Source organism: Anolis sagrei, chromosome Y (assembly GCF_037176765.1).
Source record: "Anolis sagrei isolate rAnoSag1 chromosome Y, rAnoSag1.mat, whole genome shotgun sequence".
NCBI lineage: Eukaryota > Metazoa > Chordata > Lepidosauria > Squamata > Dactyloidae > Anolis > Anolis sagrei.
In genome coordinates, this window is record NC_090035.1 from 46563239 (window position 1) to 46585411 (window position 22173).

General features: G+C 42.3%; 1 protein-coding gene across 1 annotated transcript in view; it reads right to left on the minus strand.

The window, feature by feature from the left end:
• Positions 1-4635: 4635 nt before the first annotated feature.
• The window catches only part of LOC137095614 (meiosis regulator and mRNA stability factor 1-like), an 87785-nt gene continuing 70247 nt past the window's right edge, over positions 4636-22173 (minus strand). Inside the window, exons 13-21 of the mRNA XM_067462384.1 lie at positions 19539-19672; positions 19154-19356; positions 17152-17379; positions 12210-12449; positions 11618-11827; positions 10938-11002; positions 10699-10823; positions 7439-7609; positions 4636-5019 (exon numbers count right to left, since the gene is read on the minus strand). Coding sequence (XP_067318485.1) covers positions 4784-5019; positions 7439-7609; positions 10699-10823; positions 10938-11002; positions 11618-11827; positions 12210-12449; positions 17152-17379; positions 19154-19356; positions 19539-19672 — 1612 coding nt within the window. The 3' untranslated portion in view covers positions 4636-4783. The remainder of the gene's footprint in view (positions 5020-7438; positions 7610-10698; positions 10824-10937; positions 11003-11617; positions 11828-12209; positions 12450-17151; positions 17380-19153; positions 19357-19538; positions 19673-22173) is intronic.

A 22173-nucleotide genomic window follows, 5' to 3' on the forward strand; every position in this document is an offset into this window, starting at 1 on the left:
GTCCAGAAGAGGGCGACTAAAATGATCAAGGGTCTGAGGACAAGAGCCTGAGGGAAAGTCATAGGGAGAAGGGAGCAAGCTTGTTTTCTGCTGCCCTGCAGACTAGGACACAGAGCAATGGCTTCAAACTACAGGAAAGGAGATTCCTCCTGAACATTAGGAAGAACTTTCCAACCGTGAGAGCTGTTCAGCAGTGGAACTCTCTACCCCAAAGTGTGGTGGAGGCTCCTTTTATAGAGGCTTTTAAACAGAGGCTGGATGGCCATCTGTTGGGGATGTTTTGAAGGTGATTTTCCTGATTCTTGGCAGGGAGTTGGATTGGATGGCCCACGAGGTCTCTTCCAACTCTGATTCTAAGTGTTGTTTGGCTGCAATTCTCATCACCCCCAGTCTGCAGGACAGATAGTCAAAAACGAGGGGAGTTGTCGTTTAATAACATCTAGGGATCCAAACAGGGTAAACACTAAAGACATGACTATGTAAAAAAATACTGATGTGGCCTTGTATGAAAATTAGTTCAACAGTCCTGATCTAATGCTACTCCTTGAAACCCTGAAGACATTCCAGAGACTGCCACATCTTATAAAAATGAAATAGCCCATCTTCCATGCCTGCAATCTAAAAGGAATATATTCCACTTCTTAAATCTTATTAAAATAATAAAAAAATGTGAATACACATTTGCTTCAAAGTTTTATTGACAATTGTTTGGTCCCAACACACAAAACAGTACTTGAATCACAGAAATATCCAAATGAAGAAGACAGTAAAGGAGTAATATAAACATTTCCTCCCATCCCATCCCATCTGGAGAGTGCACAAGTCAAGGGCTTCAGTGATACGGTCTATATTTTAATAGTCAAGAAATCAAAATTAGTAATGTGCAAAGTAAAGAATTTGATCATCTTAATTTACTAGTCAAAATCAGCCAAGTCACATTATTTCTTCAAGCCTTTGTAAAAAGAAAAAAAAACTGAATGAAGATGGTCTCACACCATGGAAAAACAAACAGCATTTTATAACTTTTAAACAGCAATCTAGGTCAGAATTGCATATATCCAGACAGATTTCCAACCATCTATAGATGGCTGAACTGCATCTATATTTTGAGTACTTCTCTCGTTTTCACCAAAACTTAGCCTAGAAGGTTATTTTAGATGACTTGCAATTGCAGCTCAAATGATGACTGTTTCTGCTCAAACACAAGGTGAACAGATTTCATGCAGGCAATGCAGAAGGCAAATGGAAAAGTGATCTCAGAAAGAAATTTAGGAAATGTTTAAAAATTCTAAAACTTTATTCCTATAAACCCCATGTCTGTAGAAGAAAAGGAAGGATGTGAAACACACTGTGCTTTAACCATGATTTTTTTTGGGGGGGGGGGGGGGACTTCCAGTGTTTCCCTGCATTTCATAATGGCTATAATTCAATAATGTTTTAATACCTGGTTTTGTTTAAAAGTATTTTTTAAACAAAATCCAGTTTACTTTTCAGAAGTTGCCTTATAGCCATCAAGTAGCATTTTTTTTCAGTTGATGGCTATGAACTCCAGACCAGCTTTTCAATCTCTTGTACATTACAAAATACAATGGTTGCAAAACAGCAGCAAACCCAACGTATCTATCTGCTCAGGCAAGTTGAAACCTTTGGTGCAGTTTATTTCCTCTCGACTAGCAATAAGTCTCCTTGGCCTGGCAAATACAACCCATTGTAAATGCCAAGTTCTACCCAAGAGGGGTAATAATGCTACAGAAGATGTTGTAGCACCATAAGAAGTAAAATGGACTTCATTGACTTGCCTCCCTCAACAAAGGCTGGCCCTTTTCAAAGCCAACAAAAAACGCCACCGGACAAACCAGATGGAAAACACACAAACACAAAAGAGCAGCAACATACACTCGAAGTAAATGCCAGAATAAAAACTAGACACAGTTAAAAAACTAACCAACTCAAAAAGAAGCTTCCCATTTATTATATGTTTAAAAAGTCAGAAAACAAGGTTAAGCACCATAACCTTGGCATTTCCGTCCACTGCTCACAATTCTGTGCAAGTGGAAGTAACATTATTACCTTCCACCTTAAAAAAGCGCCTTCGAACCTACTGCTGTGATTCATAATTTATGCACTTAAAAATGCATATTTACTTTTTTTGCAGTATCGAAGATTACCAGGAGTCTCATCAGTAGATGTTCACCTCAAAATGCATTGGCACCAAAGACGTTTTTCTTCATTCAGACCAAACATCAACTTAGAGCACTAAAAAACGGGAAGCTTAAAACAGCATCAACTTCCTACAAGACTCCTTAGTGGAAATGAATGTACTAACGAAGGCATTTAAAAGGGTTTTTGGGGGAACAAACTAACAATTTTCCACAGTCATCATTTGAAAAGTCCCAGTTACAAGTCATCCAAAATATTCCTCACCAATTTAATTCCAAAGGCAAGTTTATTTCCAATCTAGAAACAGATTTCTCTAAAAGAATCCCCAACACGCTGCTTTGCAAGACAAACTGCATAGTGGATTACTGTCTGAAATGCATGTCAGAAATAGCCTATAGATTTATATGCTATATTTATATATAGGGTCACATCATGGATGCGGTTTTAGAAACATAAATCCATGTTCTAAACCAGGGGTCCTCAAACTTTTTGAACAGGGGGCTAGTTCACTGTCCCTCAGACTGTTGGAGGGCCGGACTATAGTTTACACGGGAATATTGTGAAACATTTGTTTTATATATTGTGAAACATTTATTTCTAATTACAAATAAATGAAATTTTGGATAACAGGTTTACTATAACAGCAGGAACCCATGAATATGTTACTGATCATCCTATTGGCCAAACTCCCATGACCTTTTGTCATGGGAGTTTGGCCGATAGTTTGTGGCAGCCACACAAAGTTTCTGGATGAGAACTACTACTTTCAAAGTAAGGGCCGCACAATTAAACAGAAAATAACACTTTCAAACCAGGAACAGATTTCTGTTCTACAATTTTATTATTATGTTTATTTATACACCACTTTTTGTCTCCACAAGGAGACTGTGGGCCCTTCCAGACGCCCTATATCCCAGGATCTGATCCCAGGTTTTCTGCTTTAAACTGGATTATATGATTACTATTCTTTAAAACAGGCATGGGCCAGCTTGGGCCCTCCTTCCTCCCAGCGCCTTCCTTCTGCCAGGCAGGAAGATAGAATTAGATTATTATTATTATTATTATTATTATTAGACATACAATTGAAAGGAACCCTCAAAGGTCATCTAGTCCATCCCCTTCTTTCTGCCAGGCAGGAAGATAGCATTAGATTATTATTATTATTATTATTATTATTATTATTATACTCATACAATTGGAAGGGTCCCCCAAAGGTCATCTAGTCCAGCCCCTTCCTTCTGCCAGGCAGGAAAATAAAATTACTGCAGGAGCAATAACAACAAAAACAATAGTCTCCTGAAGTACATTGAAGGGCATGGGACTTGAATTTTGGAGTTGTGGTTTACCTACATCCAGAGAGCACTGTGAACTCAAACAATGATGGGTCTCTACCAAATTTGGCACAAAAACCTGATATGCTGAAAATGGAATACTGGCCTTTGTGTGGCCCCTTTGCCCTGCTGCTGCTGCTGCTACTATGGGTGGCTGGATGAGGAGGCGGAGCTTAATCTGAATGGAGGGAGGGAGCGGCCAAGTGCTGAAGGAAAGAAAGAAGAAATGGAAAAGCCAGGAATGGTGAAGGGAGGGAAGGGATCAAGACAGAAGGAAGGAAGGAAGGAAGGAAGGAAGGAAGGAAGGAAGGAAGGAAGGAAGGAAGGAAGGAAGGAAGGAAGGAAGGAAGGAAGGAAGGAAGGAAGGAAAGGCAAAAGCAGGGAAGGAAGCATGGAATGCAGGCAGGCAGGCAAGCAGATTGGGACCTTCCTGCCCTCCCCCCAGCCCCCGGATGCTCCATCTCCACCTGTAGAGCTCCAGAGTGTCGAGGCGAGGTGTACCATGGCTTGGGGCTGCAGGGCTGGCTGGCAGCGGGAGGCGCGTCTGTCTCTCTTCACCACGCTCCTAGTCTTCAGCTGCTCTCCTCTTGCTGCCCTGCTACTGGCCTGCCTGCTGCTGGTCTCCCATCCGGGGGCAACAGGAGCAGCAAAAGGAGAGCGGCTGAAGGGTAGGAGCGTGGAGAAGAGAGACAGACTCACCTCCCGCTGCCTGCCAGCCCTGCAGCCCCAGCCATGGTGCACCACGCCTCGGACACCCTGGAGCACTACAGGTGGAGATGGAGCATCCGGGGGCTGGGGGGGGGGGACAGGAAAGCCCCGATCTGCTTGGCTGCCTTCTCACTCCCTCCATTCAGATCCAGCAGCCACAGTGCCTCCGCCTCCGCTTCCCTCTTCCTTCCCAGCCCCCGAGCAGGAGAGCAGCAGCAGCCAGGCTGCTATTGGTTTAGCCGCCCCTGCCAAGGGCCGGATAAATGCCTCCCGGGGGCCGGATCCGGCCCCCGGCCACAGTTTGAGGACCCCTGCTCTAAACCAAAGTTTTTAACATTTCCTTTTTTTTGATGACATTTTAGAGAATGAAAAAAAGGTAAAATGTTAATTTATTCTCAACAAACTCTTGAAGTTCAAATAAAACATACTCGTCCAGCTGGAATCAGTGTAAAATTGAACATAATGCTCATAAAGATGACACAGAGAACAGAAGTGCCTCTCCTTCTGGCTCCAGATCTGTGATTAAGAATATCATGGATAGTCAATAGCTTACTTTGATGTGAAATCTATCCACATGTTGCTTTTCACACCACAAAAAAGAGTTGAAGTTTGGTTACAGGTGCAAGTGAAAAATTGGCTGCCAACTTCACTCGGTTTTTATGCTGCCTTCTGGCTGGATTGTCGGTGAGTTCTTTGCTAGGCTGGGATTCTGATATCGAAGGATTTTCTGTAACACCAGAGATGATGGGGACGTGGTGCAAGTCTTCGGATTCTGAGGCCCTGGCAGCCTTCTCTTTCTCTTCAATTAAAACTATAGTTTCTGAAATGAACATGGAAAGATTTAGTTTTTTTAAAAAATACACTCATTTTCACAATATACCAATTTTCTTTAATGCCAATGCAGCAAATTAAATTATTTATTTTTCCTATCACTGTAGACTAGGCTTGTGCACAGATTCGGAGTTGTCAGTTCCCTTCAGACAATCTGGCTTGTTTGGCTTGGACAGATGGCCATAACGGCAAGGGCCCAGCTGTCACATTTTCCCATTTGTAATGGGACCATGTGGCAGCCGAGCATGGCTCCTCCCCTATTTGAGCAACCTGTGCTCAATGGGGTTAAACTCCTCCTGAGGACATAGGTCTGCAATTTGTGGGTTGTCCTGGATTCAGTACTGACACTTGATGCTCAGGTGTCAGCAGTGGCTGAGAGGGCTTTGCACAGTTATAACTTGTCTGCTAGCTGCAACCATACCTTGAGAAGCCTGACTTGGCCGATTCAAAGTGCAGATTATCACCTACAAAGCTCTAAACGATTCAGATTCTGCCTATCTTCACTACCACATCTTCCTCTATAAACTGGAATAGGCTCTAAGATCCGCCAAGGAGGCCCTCCTCTCAGTCCCGCCACCGTCACAAGAATGGTTGGTGGGGGCGAGAGAGAGGGCCTTCTCAGTATTGGCCCCCCAGCTCTGGAACTCTCTCCCAGAATGGTGTGAGGGGGAAAGGGGCAGCACTCCATGCATGGCCAGCAGGCCAAATAAAGAGAAAAGAGGGGGCTTTTTAAAGGAAGACCAGACTAGCATAACTCCAGGTCAATTGCTCTTTCTTCCCTGGGAAATGAGAAGCCTCCTTAAAATGTCTTAGAAAGCTGCATGAAGGGCGAGAGAGTGCATGCCTGCAGTGTCTGTCTCCTCTAGAGTAGAAAGAAACAGCTTTAACGAAGCATTAAATTTAGTGTCCTCTACAGACAGAAGGGAAAGGATCGCAGAAAGAGTGATGCTTTTAATCTAGATCTTAATGAAGGATATAAGAACAAACAATGCCTAAAATTACGAGAAGGGGAGCCTGGGAATCCCCCCCACCCCCCGGCCAAAAAAAAAATTGGCCAGATAAGGTACTTTCTTAACCCTGTTGCTGAGGCTCCCTCAGGCTCCCTTGAAGGGAAAAAGGCAAAGTTCCCCATTGCTGCCAATGGGTCAGATCTAGCCGTATTTTTTGCCAGCAGACTGAAAATGGCTATCCAGCTACTGGCTCATTTTCAGGAGATGTGCAAAAACAGATACGGAGAACAAATTGAGGTTCAGCCAAAATGCACAAGCCTACTGTAGACTATCCACATTATGTGGTGTATCTATGAATCCTGAGTGCCACTGAGGACCTGATCACATTGGGATCTACTGTTTCTGACTCCTTGAACATGGCTCCAAAGAGTCCTATCACATGATGTTTGTCCTATTCTGCCGGTAATCTGTTGGAACCCATTTGCAAAATGTCACAGAAATTGAGTAATTGGCACATGGAATTCTATTTTTTGGTTCAGAGGTACTGTTTTGATTAGCATACATCCAATCAACTGAAATCTCAGAGAATGAGATTTTAGCCTATATTCACTGTACAAGATTAGAAATTCTTCATAATTATGTGCTGTATGGAGGTATTTGAACTAAATGGGAGGATCCAACCTTCCGTGGTATGACGAGTCGAAGTGCAATTATTTCAAAATGTAAGAATCAGGTGTGATGGAGTCAGTATGAATCCCATATGAATACAGTAAACATCTAGTCCTAAAAAATACAGGGTGCAAAGTGATATAATTGGAGTATATCCTAGAGTGGTAAGATGTGAGCCTCCTTATAGATCAGGGATCTCAAAATCTGAATCCAAGAGACATATCTGATGAAACGAGAGACAATTGGATGGCAGAGAGTAGCTAACCATAATGGTCATTCTCGGGCACAGCTTGCAAAAGTTACTTATCTTGACTGCCACTATCAGAATTCCTAACCTATTGTGCATTATTGTGAAGCAGTGGATTCTGGGAGTTGTGATCCAAAACCATAACTTTCCAGAGCTCTGCCATTATGGCTTTCAAAGTGCAAACAGAAGCAAACATGCATGATGGCATTCCTGCCTGGCACATATGGTTAATCAGGACATTTAATTTCTTGCGCGTTAAAAATAAACAAGCTGGTACAAGTCAGTGAAATTCTATTTAAAAAAGGATGCCATCTGCACCAAAGAACTAAACATCTCTGAATATTCCAAATCGGTTGTTTTGAAAGGCTAGCAATAACACCCCATATGAAGTAATGTTATTCTGCTTACTTTAGTGGTTAGAACTTTGGGACTGGGAAAACCTGTACATTAAGCTTCTTGGTGACCTTGATTAGTTATTATCTTTTAGTCTAAGGTTGTGATTACAAACCCTTTGGGAGCTACACGATCTTTATCAGATTTACCAGAAAGGGTTGATGGATGTTCTTCAAACAGAATGAGGTCCATGGATTCCATAATGACTGGATCTGGTCTCAGCTGTGGGGAAGGCAGGCAGGAAGGGACCGGCTCACACAGAAGATCAACAGGCGATGTATTTCTGAGGCAAAGCAGCTCTTGTTCGGTTTGATTAGAAACTGAAAAACAACAAAACCAAAACAAATCAAACCAAAACAAACAAACCAAAACAAACAAATCTTTCTGGCAGGGACATCAAAAGAATATGATGTAGGAATTAAACTCTAAGGCTACAATATTCAGATGATGTGTAGAACGGATACAAACATGCAAATTAGCATTGTATGGTTTAGGATCCACATATTTGATGACTTGATTCCTGGATGCACTTGAGATTGAAGGGATGAAGAAAAACCAAACACAGCAAATTGTCACCTGTTTCCCAACATACAAAACTCGGGGGGGGGGGGGGTACTCAGAAATGTCTTAATCTTTTGCTTAAACACATGCATTCCCAAAATGATTCTAGAACAAGTGTGGACTTTGAAATAGAAGGATGGCAATGTAGAGATTTTATATGGGACTTATTTGAAGTCAAATAGCCCCTAAAAGTCTTAACAGGCAAAAGTTGAAACAGGTCAGGAATAGCCTTATTATATGACTAAAAAAGACAAACTGGTTAAAGGTAAAGGTTTCCCTTGACATTAGGTCTAGTCATATCCAGCTCTTGGGAGTGGTGCTCATCTCCATTTCTAAGCCAAAGAGCCAGCATTGTCCGTAGACACCTCCAAGGTCATGTGGCCAGCATGACTGCATGGAGTGTCGTTACTTTCCTGCAGAAACGTTACCTATTGATCTACACAATTTTGCATGTTTTTGAACTGCTAGGTTGGCTGAAACTGGGCCTAACAGCAGGAGCTTACCCTGCTCCATGGACTCAAACCTTTCAGTCAGCAAGTTCATCAGCTCAGCGGTTTAACCTGCTGTGCCAACAGGCCAGGAATAGCCTTATTATATGACTAAAAAGACAAATCGGTTATGATCTTGAATTTTTCTTTGAAAAGAAGTGAGAGGAGCACTGCCTGTAAACAGAAGGGACTTGTAAAGACGTGCCAATGCCACCCAAAATGTGTAAGGACGCTGTTAATCCCACTAAATGTGAGGAAGTATTAATTCTCCTAATGCCACCATTAACTGTAAGGAAGTTCCGAGACTGCTAGATTAAACTGCCACCATTATATATAGAGACGCTGGTATTAAAGTCTCTGTTTATCCCTATTTGCGTTGTGAGGTAACTTTGGTAGAGTGGAATGCACCAAACGTAAAAGCAATGGAGGAGGCAGGTTTATAATACAAAGAGAACAAGTTTATTGTTAACAAAGCGTAATTGTTGCAATATTGAGATGTTGAACTTGGCACATGCTTGATGGTTACAATATGGCTTGGTTGAGATACATTCAGGCTTCTGATGTTACAATCTTATAAACTCCTTCTTCAGTGAAGTGCTTTATTATTTCAGTGTTCCCTGTTGTGAATATTCACACTGTTTGTCCTATACCGGATCAAACCACTGATCTCCAGTCTTTCACTACTGGCGATCCTAAAACCCCCTCTGTTAGATTCTTTTTAACTCAAGCAATCTAACGAGGTTTCACCTTCAGCTCCCTTGCTGAAGAAATATTCACAAATACTAAGAACTAACTGAATTCACACTGCTTCACAACACAGAGCCCTAACTGACTCTGCTCCTCTTCTCAGGGTCTCTTCCTCCTGACTAAACTACTTTTCCAGAGTCCTATCTGACTCTGCTCCTCCTCTCAGGGTCTCATCCTCCTGACTAAACTACTTTTCCAGAGTCCTATCTGACTCTGCTCCTCCTCTCAGGGTCTCATCCTCCTGACTGAAAATTAACTGTCGCTTTCAAACCTTTTTCTCCTTAAGCTCCGCCCACCTCCTCTTCTGCCTTGTCACCATGGCAACCTATCTCTCACAGCTAGGCCATGGCAACCAATGTAAAACATAAATACAGTTTAAACACAGTATAATAAACACTTTATAATAAACATTTCTCTACAGACTCAATTTGGGCTTATGAAAAAAACTTACTGTATATACTCGAGTATAAGCCAACCCAAATATAAGCTGAGGCACCTAAATTTACCACAAAAACCTGGGAAAACGTATTGACTTGAGTATAGGCCGAGAGTGGGAAATGCAGCTACTGGTAAATTTCAAAATAAAAATAGATACCAATAAAATTACATTAATTGATGCATCAGTAGATTAAATGCTTTTAAATATTTACATAAAACGGTAATTTAAGATAAGACTGCCCAACTCTAATTAAATGATTATTCTAACCTGAAATGTAAATGTGCTGACATCCTTCCAATAATAATAATAATAATAATAATAATAATAGAGTAAAATAGTGGAAATATAATAGTAACAATAATAGAGTAAAATAATAAATGTAATAATAATAAAATAATATAATAAAGGTAATAACAGAGCAAAATAATGTAAATGTAATAACAATAATAAATAGAGTAAAATAATAAATTCAATAAGAATAATACTAATAACAGTGTAAAATAATAAATAACCTTGACTCGAGGATAAGCCGAGGGGAACTTTTTCATTCTTAAAAAAGGCTAAAAAACTAGGCTTATACTCGAGTATATACAGTATGTCCTTTGCTTGCTGAAGTTGGCAAAAGTAAATCCAAGGAATCGTCTGCTAGAGCAACAAAACCAAGAATAAAAAATCCAATGGTGGCCACAGCTAGCCAAAATCTGAATGGAGAATAGGAACTGCAGCAATTCCATACAACTACAAGGCCAAAGGATAATAGACGCATCTTCTGAGATTATCACATTTCCTATGGTAACATGTGAGCAGTTAAATACTTCCTTTTCTTTATTTTGCTCTTCCTCCTCTATGGTCCACTCATTACTGCTCCCTGCACACCATTCAGTTTCCAAATATTTAACCAAAAACTGGTGGAGTTTTAAAATGCCTGAGTTTTATGAACTTAGCAAGATTACTATAATTTTCAAAATGCATACGATTATATAAGCAACTAGGCATGCATGGTCTCCTTAAAACTATTCAAACATGATTCATCATACAAATTAAAAGCAAGCGGGACACTGACCCCACTGAACCTTGACACACTACTCTAATCAAGCACAGGACTAGGAGGAGCAGTTGGCTTCCCCATATTGTTTGGTTTTCAGCTAATATAAATCAGCCAACAATTCATTACTAGCATTTTGTGCTTCCAGTTTTAATTCCAAGGATTCGCTTGCCCTTGCTGGCTCTGTAGCTTGTCTTTTGGCATCAGCAAGCTGGTTTTCAGAATTTTCATCAGCAACAGGAAAACTAGGTGAGCTAAAAACAAGCTGCAAGACGACAGATGCACGGTCAATATTTCCACAATAAATAAGTGCAAAATCTTAGTACCAAAAAACCCCCAAACCCGGGTCAATTCTAAACTTTGATTACTTACTTTTCATATCATTCTTTAGGACAACAATCCTCTTATGACCATGACCTTTTATCCACACGATCTAATTAAAAGCAATGAAGATAGCATTTTGGAGCAAAATTCTCACAACTTTTATCCCTAGGCATATATCAGCAGAGATTTAAATTGGAGGATAAATACATCTATTTTTTGCATACAAACTCAATTGAGTATAAACCTGCAAAATCCTTCTCTCGACAGTGACTCCAACACTACTAAATATAGAATTCTACAGCGTATTTAAATCAAAAGTACTTTTGAAACTGCATAGGGGAACTTCAAAAGTAAATATTTCCCTTGGCATTAAGTCTAGTCGGGTGACGCTGGGGGTGGTTCTCATCTCCTTTTCTAAGCCGAAGAGCTGGGGTTGTCCATGCACACCTCCTAGGTCATATGGCCAGCATGACTGCATGGAGTGCCTTTACCTTCCCGCCAAAGCGGTACCTATTGATCTATTCACATTTGCACGTTTTTGTACTGCTAGGTTGGCAAAAGCTGGGCCAGACAGCGGGAGCTCCCCCTGCTCCCCTGATTCTAACCGCCAACCTTTCGGTCAGCAGTTTAGCAACTCAGTGGTTTAACCCACTGCACCACCAGGGGGTCCCTAGGGGAACTTTAGGATTCAAATTAATTATACTGAAAAAAAACTGTGACAAACCGGCGGAATTGCTCCAAGGAGTTCTTCCACATTACTGCAGCCATATGCTTTAGGGTGCAATACTTCGCCTGTAAATTTGGTATAGGCTGTTGAAAACTCATGAAGAAAGATCTGTTGGTAGTGATAGGTATGAAGCAAAGACCTCACTTTCTTGGCAAACACATACAGGGTCGTAAGCTTGACATATTCGGACTTCCCATCAATAAAAACCTGTGGGGAAAAACATCTAACTGAACAGACTTCCAGTTTTTGTGCATTGATTAATATTCAGAAATATTAATCTAAAAACCACATTGGGGAACCATTGACCAGTCTCCGGTACCCTCTTTTGGGCAATATAAAGCGAAGAAGTGATTTATGTTTACTTATTTTTGTTAAAATGCCTTCTCTGGATTTTCTTTCCTGTGGATGGAAAGCAGCCCACCAAACTCTTACTCACAATTATCCTGCTTTACCAGTATGCCTAAACTCTATATTGTTGTTTCTAGCAGCTCTTTTGCTTTTTAAGACAATGGAAACCAAGTCAGTAAGAAATAAGTAGGATCTAACACAAAAGGACTGGTATAATGTTTGACTCTGGGTACTAAGCCACTTTCCTTATTTCAATAAAATAAGGCACACTCATCAGGAGATCAGGAAATGTCATGAAGCCATATTCGCATGGATTAAGGGGAGAACCTTGCATGTTTTCATATCGCCTTTTAAGCTCTTCAACAGAAATAAATGTGGCGTCATCCAAGGTAATCAGAAGCACCAGAAATTGAGTCATTAAGGTCCGGAGAGATTTTTTATTTATAAGCTGGAGTTGTTTGCCGGACTCTGTTTCAACAACCTGAGGGAGTGTGATTAACAACAGAAAAGTCTCAAATAGACTAATATGTAAAAAGGAAAGCCACTTGAGGCAGATACCAGCAACAAACTGATGACCTATAAGGATGTTTCACAGAGAGAGAGGTTAAGAACCAAATCACTCAAAGAATAATCTCCTCTCACAACTTTGCAGTTTTAAGGGTGTTGACTTTGTATACAGAACAGTGCTCTGGACCTGCACAGATTACCCAACTGTGTGATTCACAAACGTCTCAAAGAAGATAGATATCTAAACCATGTGATTATACAATTCTTTGATGATACTAAGACTTATAAAGGGCTCAAACTCAGTAGTCAAAGGTCATATCCTATAGCACATCCCTCTCCCTTAATCCATATTCAGTTGAGTGCTCCTTGGTGTCCATATATTGTTAGTATTCCCTAACACCCCTTAATTGTGGAAGGATAAGGAATGTGGATTGAAGAGCCTGTTGCCACAGACTCCCATTGAACTGAAGCTGTTACTACATGTGCTATCACACCCAAGCTGCTGTAAATGTCTCTTTAGCATTAACGTGTCCTAACTTTCTGTCAGCTTGGGGGATGCTGGATTGCCTGGATTGCAAGGGACCCCATAGAATCAACATCCACGCTATTGCTTTCACAAAATGGTAACGATTTATCAGTTGGTCTTGGGTCTATCTCCATCAAGGCACTAACTGGATTTCCCCACAACAAAGTCTATATTTAAAATGTAAAGGGTAACTGCCAGTCATGGAAGATTTCTGAGGAGAATCCTTGCTTGCTATCTCTGGTATAGGGGTCTTTGGGGTGCCCAATGCCCAAGGAGTAAATTAGTTATTGGTTAACTAATTATTGGTTTCAAAATTAACTTGAAATGGCTTGTCCAAGTCTGGATCTCACTGGGGCCAACTGCAGACACGTCTTGCTTCCAAGATTTTCTGGTAGTCCATGATCTAAAATGGCTCCCTTTCCTCAGGCAAAAGGGTGGACAAAATGGCTGACACAAACCAGGAAGGGCTTTCTTAAACTTCGCCCTCATAAAACTAACATAAAAGTGACTACTTTAAAATTATGAGCGAGGGAGTCTGATAAAAGGAACTGGAACTCAAGGCCATAGTGCATCCTCGAGGTCATAGTATTGCTCCTTAAAATTAATTCCTAGTTTACTATTTTGTCCATTTTCACATTTGGGGGTTTCTATGACAATCTCCTCCAGCAAAGGATCGCCGCCTTGTCGGGGCGCTGGAGCTTGAGCACCTCAATGATGTCATGAGCGAAACCGTGAAGGGCCACCCAAGACGGGACGGTTGTGGCAGAGAGGTCAGACCAAGCGTGATCCCTGGGGAAGGCAATGGCAAACCACTCCAGTATCCTTGCCAAGAAAACTAAATGGACCAGTACAACCAGAGATATGTCGGTATGCCATTGGAAGATGGGACTCCCAGGTCGGAAGATGGCCAAAATGCTACTGGGGAGGAGCAGAGGATAAGTTCAAGTAGCCCCAGATGTGATGACGCAGCTAGCTCAAAGCCGAAAGGAAGGCTAGCGGCCGACGGTACTGGAGGTGAACGACGAATCCGATGCTCTAAAGATCAACACACCATAGGAACCTGGAATGTAAGATCTATGAGCCAGGGCAAATTGGATGTTGTTATTGGTGAGATGTCAAGACTAAAGATAGACATTCTGGGGGTCAGCGAACTGAAATGGACTGGAATGGGCCACTTCACATCAGATGACCACCAGATCTACTACTGCGGACAAGAGGAACATCGAAGAAATGGAGTAGCCTTCATAATTAATAAGAAATTCGCTAAAGCGGTGCTTGGATACAACCCAAAAAATGACAGAATGATCTCAATTCGAGTGCAAGGAAAGCCTTTCAACATCACAGTGATCCAAATATACGCCCCAACCACAGCTGCTGAAGAAGCAGAAGTAGATCAGTTCTATGAGGATCTGCAGGACCTACTGGATAATACACCAAAAAGAGACATTATTTTCATTACAGGAGACTGGAATGCCAAGGTGGGAAGTCAAATGACAACTGGGATCACAGGCAAGCATGGTCTGGGAGAACAAAATGAAGCGGGACGCAGGCTGATAGAATTCTGCCAGGAAAACTCGCTGTGTATAACGAATACTCTCTTCCAACAACCTAAAAGACGGCTTTATACATGGACCTCACCAGATGGTCAACACCGAAATCAGATTGACTACATCCTTTGCAGCCAAAGGTGGCGGACATCCATCCAGTCGGTGAAAACAAGACCTGGGGCTGACTGTAGCTCAGATCACGAACTTCTTATTGCCCAATTTAGAATAAAATTAAAGAGATCAGGGAAAATACACAGACCAGTTAGATATGATCTCACTAACATTCCTAGCGAATATACAGTGGAAGTGAAGAACAGATTTGAAGGACTAGATTTAGTAAACAGAGTCCCAGAAGAACTATGGACAGAAGTCCGCGACATTGTTCAGGAGGCGGCAACAAAGTACGTTCCAAAGAAAAAGAAAACCAAGAAGGCAAAATGGTTGTCTGCTGAGACACTGGAAGTAGCCCAAGAAAGGAGGAAAGCAAAAGGAAACAGTGATAGTAAGGGGAGATATGCCCAGTTAAATGCGCAATTCCAGAGGTTAGCCAGAAGAGATAAGGAACTATTTTTAAATAAGCAATGCATGGAAGTGGAAGAAGACAACAGAATAGGAAGGACAAGAGACCTCTTCCAGAAAATTAGAAACATTGGAGGTAAATTTCAGGCAAAAATTGGTATGATAAGAAACAAAGATGGCAGGGACCTAACAGAAGCTGAAGAGATCAAGAGAAGGTGGCAAGACTATACAGAAGATCTGTATAGGAAGGATAACAATATCGAGGATAGCTTTGACGGTGTGGTGAATGAATTAGAACCAGACATCCTGAGGAGTGAGGTTGAATGGGCCTTAAGAAGCATTGCTAACAACAAGGCAGCAGGAGACGACGGGATCCCAGCTGAACTGTTTAAAATCTTAAAAGATGATGCTGTCAAGGTGATGCATGCCATTTGCCAGCAAATATGGAAAACACAAGAATGGCCATCAGACTGGAAAAAATCAACTTATATCCCCATACCAAAAAAGGGAAATGCGAAAGACTGCTCAAACTTCCGTACAGTGGCCCTTATTTCTCATGCCAGTAAGGTAATGCTCAAGATCCTGCAAGGAAGACTCCAGCAATACATGGAGCAAGAGTTGCCAGATGTTCAAGCTGGGTTTAGAAAAGGCAGAGGAACGAGAGACCAGATTGCCAATATCCGCTGGATAATGGAGAAAGGCAGGGAGTTTCAGAAAAACATCTACTTCTGCTTCATTGACTATTCTAAAGCCTTTGACTGTGTGGATCATAATAAATTGTGGCAAGTTCTTGGTGGGATGGGCATACCAAGCCACCTTGTCTCTCTCCTGAGGAATCTGTACAAGGACCAAGTAGCAACAGTCAGAACTGACCACGGAACAACAGGCTGGTTCAAGATTGGGAAAGGCGTACGGCAAGGCTGCATACTCTCACCCAACCTTTTTAACTTGTATGCAGAACACATCATGCGATGTGCGGGGCTGGATGAATGCAAAGCTGGGGTGAAAATTGCTGGAAGAAACATTAACAATCTCAGATATGCAGATGACACCACTCTGATGGCCGAAAGCGAGGAGGAGCTGAGGAGCCTTCTAATCAAGGTGAAAGAAGAAAGCGCAAAAGCCGGGTTGCAGCTAAACGTCAAAAAAACCAAGATTATGGCAAGAAGAATGATTGACAACTGGAAAATAGAGGGAGAAACCGTGGAGGCCGTGACAGACTTTATATTTCTAGGTGCAAAGATTACTGCAGATGCAGACTGTAGCCAGGAAATCAGAAGACGCTTACTTCTTGGGAGGAGAGCAATGTCCAGTCTCGATAAAATAGTAAAGAGTAGAGACATCAGACTGGCAACAAAGATCCGCCTAGTCAAAGCCATGGTATTCCCTGTAGTAACCTACGGATGTGAGAGCTGGACCTTAGGGAAGGCTGAGCGAAGGAAGATCGATGCTTTTGAGCTGTGGTGTTGTAGGAAAGTGCTGAGAGTGCCTTGGACTGCGAGAAGATCCAACCAGTCCATCCTCCAGGAAATAAAGCCCGACTGCTCACTGGAGGGAAAGATACTAGAGACAAAGTTGAAGTACTTTGGCCACATCATGAGGAGACAGGAAAGCCTAGAGAAGACAATTATGCTGGGGAAAGTGGAAGGCAAAAGGAAGAGGGGCCGACCAAGGGCAAGATGGATGGATGGCATCCTTGAAGTGACTGGACTGACCTTGAGGGAGCTGGGGGTGGTGACCGCCGACAGGGAGCTCTGGCGTGGGCTGGTCCATGAGGTCACGAAGAGTCGGAGACGACTGAACGAATGAACAACAACAACAACATGACAATCTCATTATATTGAGAAGCAATCTGGCGAACATGAGTTCTCAAGAGGTTCAAAGATAGCCCATTGTTTATTGCCCTAGGTTGAATATTCATTTAGCCTTCAGGGCAGAGAAAAACATTAGTACCTTACATTGGCCAGTCATTAAGATGCCATTATTTGTCTCATCCCAATCTGACATACAGATTGATTTCAACATTATCTTCCCTCATCAGATCCATCACTCTGTCGTTTCTATGCATCATACCCAAAACTTACCCTGATAACATGACAAAGTTTTTGTATTAAAGCTGGAACAGAGCAAACATCGTAGTCTTGGAGACGCAATGGGTAGCCAAACGTTTTAGCATATTCGGTGAGCACATCTGTCATCATAAGGCATTTATCTTTTTGTGATTGGAGCAATTTAACAAACTGAGCAGCTAAAGCTTTGAGTTGTTCTACATCAGTTAGTGTCAGGATCTTCTCTTCTCCACACTCCAGTACCTGAGAGAAAAATCAATGTCGTTAATGAAGTTAGATGATGTAGTTACTGGAAAAGACAATATCAAATGTCATACTAGAAATATCTGTTTTAGGGTAAAAAGATTAAGGCGGAGGAAGCACATTTTAACATCCCTTCCATGAAATTTGTCATACGTAGTGGAAAAGTACTTCTATTTTTCTGGAGGACTGCTTCTTTCCTTCTTTCTCCAAAGGCAAAGCAGTTGACAAAATCTGATGAAATTCATTTCCTTGGAGGAAGGAGGGAAGACCTGAGTTCCAGAGACCTCAATTTCATAATATTTAAACCGTTTTGCCTTTGAAGAAAGAAAAGGAAGAAGCAAGCAAGCAAGCAAGGGGAATCAGCTCCAAATGGCTCTTTGACTATTACGCAAGGAACACAAAAATACCAATTTTGCTACCCCAAAAATCTGGGTGCAACTATTTCATCACATATCCTAGTGATGACTACAGGCCAAAGGATACTCCACCACAGACATCAGAAGAGCAGCAAGACCAAGAAGCCACAAGAGTAAAGACAAAGATCCACCCAGAGAAAAAGGGTTCTTAGCATACATCAAGAGAACCACTGACTGCATTGGGAAGCTGATGAAGAAACACAAAATACAAACAATCTACAGGCTGACAAATGCTATGTTTAGCAAAAGACAAGAGGGATCCTCTCATCTCTGTAGGACTTCACCATGGAGCTGTGGACAATTCTACATAGGAATCACCAAACACAGCAGCATTGCCAAGTCACAAATCAAGGGACATGAAAGGCACTGCAGACAAGTTCAATCAGAGAAGTTAGCCATAGCAGAGCACCTGATGATCCAACCTGGACAGAGTATATTATTTGAGGAAAAAAAATGCTGAACCATTTTAACAACTACTATATCAGACTACACAGAGAAGTCATTGAAATCCACAAGCACATGAAAAATTTGAACAGAAAGGAGGAAAGCATGAAAATGAACAAAATCTAGCTCCCAGTATGAAAAAAACTCTAAAATCGGGACAGTAAATAAAGAGAAACACTCAAAAAACAGGGAAATCCCAGACAAGAATCAATTAGGGCCAGCTAACACCTCCCAACAAAGGATCTCCAGGCGAGAAGCAGCCAGGCTTTGAAGCTGCAAGGCCATTCAATGCTAATTAAGCTGGCCAATTGCAACATTCACACCTGCCTCCAACAGACAAGAGTTCTTTCCCCCACCCTGGACATTCCACAGACAGATAAACCTCACTTGCCTAGTTTCCAAAAGACCTCTCAACCTGAGGATGCCTGCCATAAATGTGGGATGTCAGAAGAGAATGCTTCTGGAACAGTCCGGAACACTCACAGCAAACCAGTGATTCTGGCCATAAAAGCCTTTGACAACACACTTTGTTGTTGTGTTGTTCATTTGTTCAGTCGTTTCCAACTCTTCGTGACCTCATGGACCAGCCCATGCCAGAGCTCCGTCACCTCCCCCAGCTCCTTCAGAATCAAGCCAGTCACTTCAAGGATGCCATCCATCCATTTTGCCTTTGGTTGGCTCCTCTTCCTTTTTCCTTCTATTTTTCCCAGCATAATTGTCTTCTCTAAGCTTTCCTGTCTCCTCATGATGTGGCTATGAAAGCCTTCGACAGTGCCACTCACTATAAAGACTGCAAAGATCTTGTAGTCAAAGTTAAGGACTTTTCAAAATTCTAACACGTTTCCTCAAGAAGTGAATGAAACTCTCTGGGGCCACCAACTTTCTCTTTGTACCACAGAATACCCGCATCCTACCTGCAAGGCATCTGGTATGGCTTCAAAAAGATCAAGTAATTTGGTGAATCCATAGTAGGCAAGTTTGCACTGCCGCTCAAAGTGATGGTGGTAGGATGGGATGAATTTGTTGAAAGACATCCGAAAATAGGGTTGGTGGCGAAGGAGATCAACAACATCCTTGGAGAACTGCTTTGTTCTTTCCATTTCTTCCTTGGTACATTCTAGGAAAAGTGAAGAAATGTGAGACCGAGGACTTGCAGAGAGAAAGAAAGACAAGATTAGATGACTATTTAGATGGCTAAAACCTACAAAACTTGCTCATGGGACCAGTGTGCCAAGTATCAGTATGCAGCTATGATTTACAGAATAAAACAGCTTGGAGTCCTTTAAAATGAGGACATACCTCTCTTCGGAATGCAAATGCAAATTTCATTATCTTGCTGAGACAAACAGATTGTTGTGTCTGGAATTTCTGATATGAGATCCACTAGCTCACACACTCCATATTCAGTTACATCCCAGTCCTTTAAGAAACACCTAGAAGTTCGAGGGAGAAATGGGTTGAAAAAGCAGATTATTGATGTTGAAGAGTTTGTTTAAATTAATCTAAATAAAAAAACCATACAAAACACCACAAAAGGAAAGTCTGCTTCACAGCTAGCACCTCCACAAAAAGATCAATGTTCTTCCTCCTGCAGTGATGGAAAGCAGCTTTATGAGTGTCCCATGTCATGTGATTTTCCGGGAAACTGAAACACATCTATATCTATATCTATATCTATATCTATATCTATATCTATATCTATATCTATATCTATATCTATATCTATATATCTATATCTATGTATATAATAAAGGTGAAAGTTTGTATGCGGCGGACAAAAGTGTGGCGGTGCGACGGGAGGAGTATATGCCAGCGTTTTGATTGGCCAGCCTGAAAGTTCCAACATTCGGATTGGCTGCCGCAGTGGTGCTATTTGCATATGGTCTCTGATTGGCCAGCTTCAATAGGAGCCCCTGGTGGAGAAAAGAGTTCATGGCAGAAACGGGGACATGAGAAGGAAATTTGCATATGGTCTCTGATTGGCCAGCCTCAATTCCAAGATTCCGAGATGACTAAGAGAGGAAAGGAAAAGGCCAGGGGCTGAGTCAGACAATTACCAATACAGACCAGACTTGGCATACAAAGCCCCCATGACCCACTCGACATCCTACTGCAGTTTGGAGGAGGATGAACCATGGATGATGGGACTTGCAGTACCATCACTCACATTCTGAGACCGCTGTTAATCTCATCCAATGACTGATCAGGACCAAACTTGGCACATAGACCTCTCATGACCCACTTTACACCTGGTGTGGTTTGGCGGGGGATGGACCATGGATTATGGGACTTGCAGTACCTTTGCTCAATTCTTGAGACCACTGCAACCCTCATCCAATTACCGATAAAGACCAAACTTGGCACACTGAGTCTCCATGACCCACTCTACATCCTGCTACGGCTTGGAGGAGGATGCCCCATGGATGATGGGACTTGCAATACCTGCACTCCCTTCCTAAAACCATTATAACTGCCAACAATGATGGTTCAGGACCACAATTTACACAGAGAGCCCGCATAACTCACTCTACATCCTGGTGCGGTTTGGAAGAATTTGACAATGGATGATGGGACTTGCAGTCACTTCACTCACTTCCTGAGACCACTGAGACCCTTGCCAATGACCGATCAAGACCAAACTTGGCACACAGAGTCCCCATGACCCACTCTACATCCTGGTGTACTTTCGAGGAGGACAGACCATGGATGATAGGACTTCAAGTACCTCCACTCTCTTCCCAAGACTGCTGCAACCCTCATCTAATGTCCGAACAAAACCAAACTTGGCACATAGAGCCCCCATATCCTACTGCGGTTTGAAGTAGGGCATACCATGGATGATGGGACTTGAAGTACCTCTACTCGCTTTCCGAGACTGCTGCGACCCTCAAAATGACTGAACAACACCAAACTTGGCACACAGACCTCCCATGACCCACTTTACGCCATGGTGTGGTTTGACTGTGGATCGAGCATGGATTATGGAACTTGCAGTATCTTCGCTCAATTCCTGAGACCACTGCAACCATCATCCAATTTCCGATAAGGACCAAACTTGGCACACCGGGTCTCCATGATGCACTCTACATCCTGGTGCGGTTTGGAGGATGATACACCATGGACGATGGGACTTGCCGTTCCTTCACTCACTTAGTGAAACTACTGAGACCCTCATCCAATGACTGATGAAGACCAAACTTGGCACACAGAACCCCCATGGCCAACTCAACATTCTGGTGAGGTTTGGGGGAGAACAGACTATGGATGATGGGATTTCAAGTACCTCCACTCACTTCCAAAGACTGCTGCAACCCTCATCTAATGACCAATCAAGACCAAACTTGGCACACAGAGCCCCCATGAGAGACTCTACATTCTGGTGCTGTTTGGAGGAGGACGGACAATGGATGATGGGACTTGCAGTACCTTCACTCACTTCCTGAACCACAGTGACATTCATCCAAATACCAATAAAGACCAAACTTGGCACAGAGAGCCCCCATGGCCAACTCAACATTCTGGTGATGTTTGAGGGAGACTATGGATGATGGGACTTGCAGTACCTTAACTCACTTTCTGAGACTGCTTTTACCCTCATCCAATGACTGATCAAGACCAAACTTAGCACAGAGAGCCCCCATAACCCTCTCTCCCTCCTGGTGCAGTTTGGTAAATGATGGACCACAGATGATGGAACTCACAGTACCTTCACAAATTTCCTGAGACCACTGCGAGCCATATAAATAACTGATAAACATCAACCTTGATATATAATTCCTTTCTCTAATAACCCGGGCAGCGCCGGGTCCCCAAGCTAGTATATAATAAAAGAGAGTGTTTGTTTGTATGGGAATGACAGAGGAAGTGTGGAGGGCGGAAGTGTATGTAGCAGCTTTCTGATTGGCTGCCACTGTGGTGCTATTTGCATATGGTC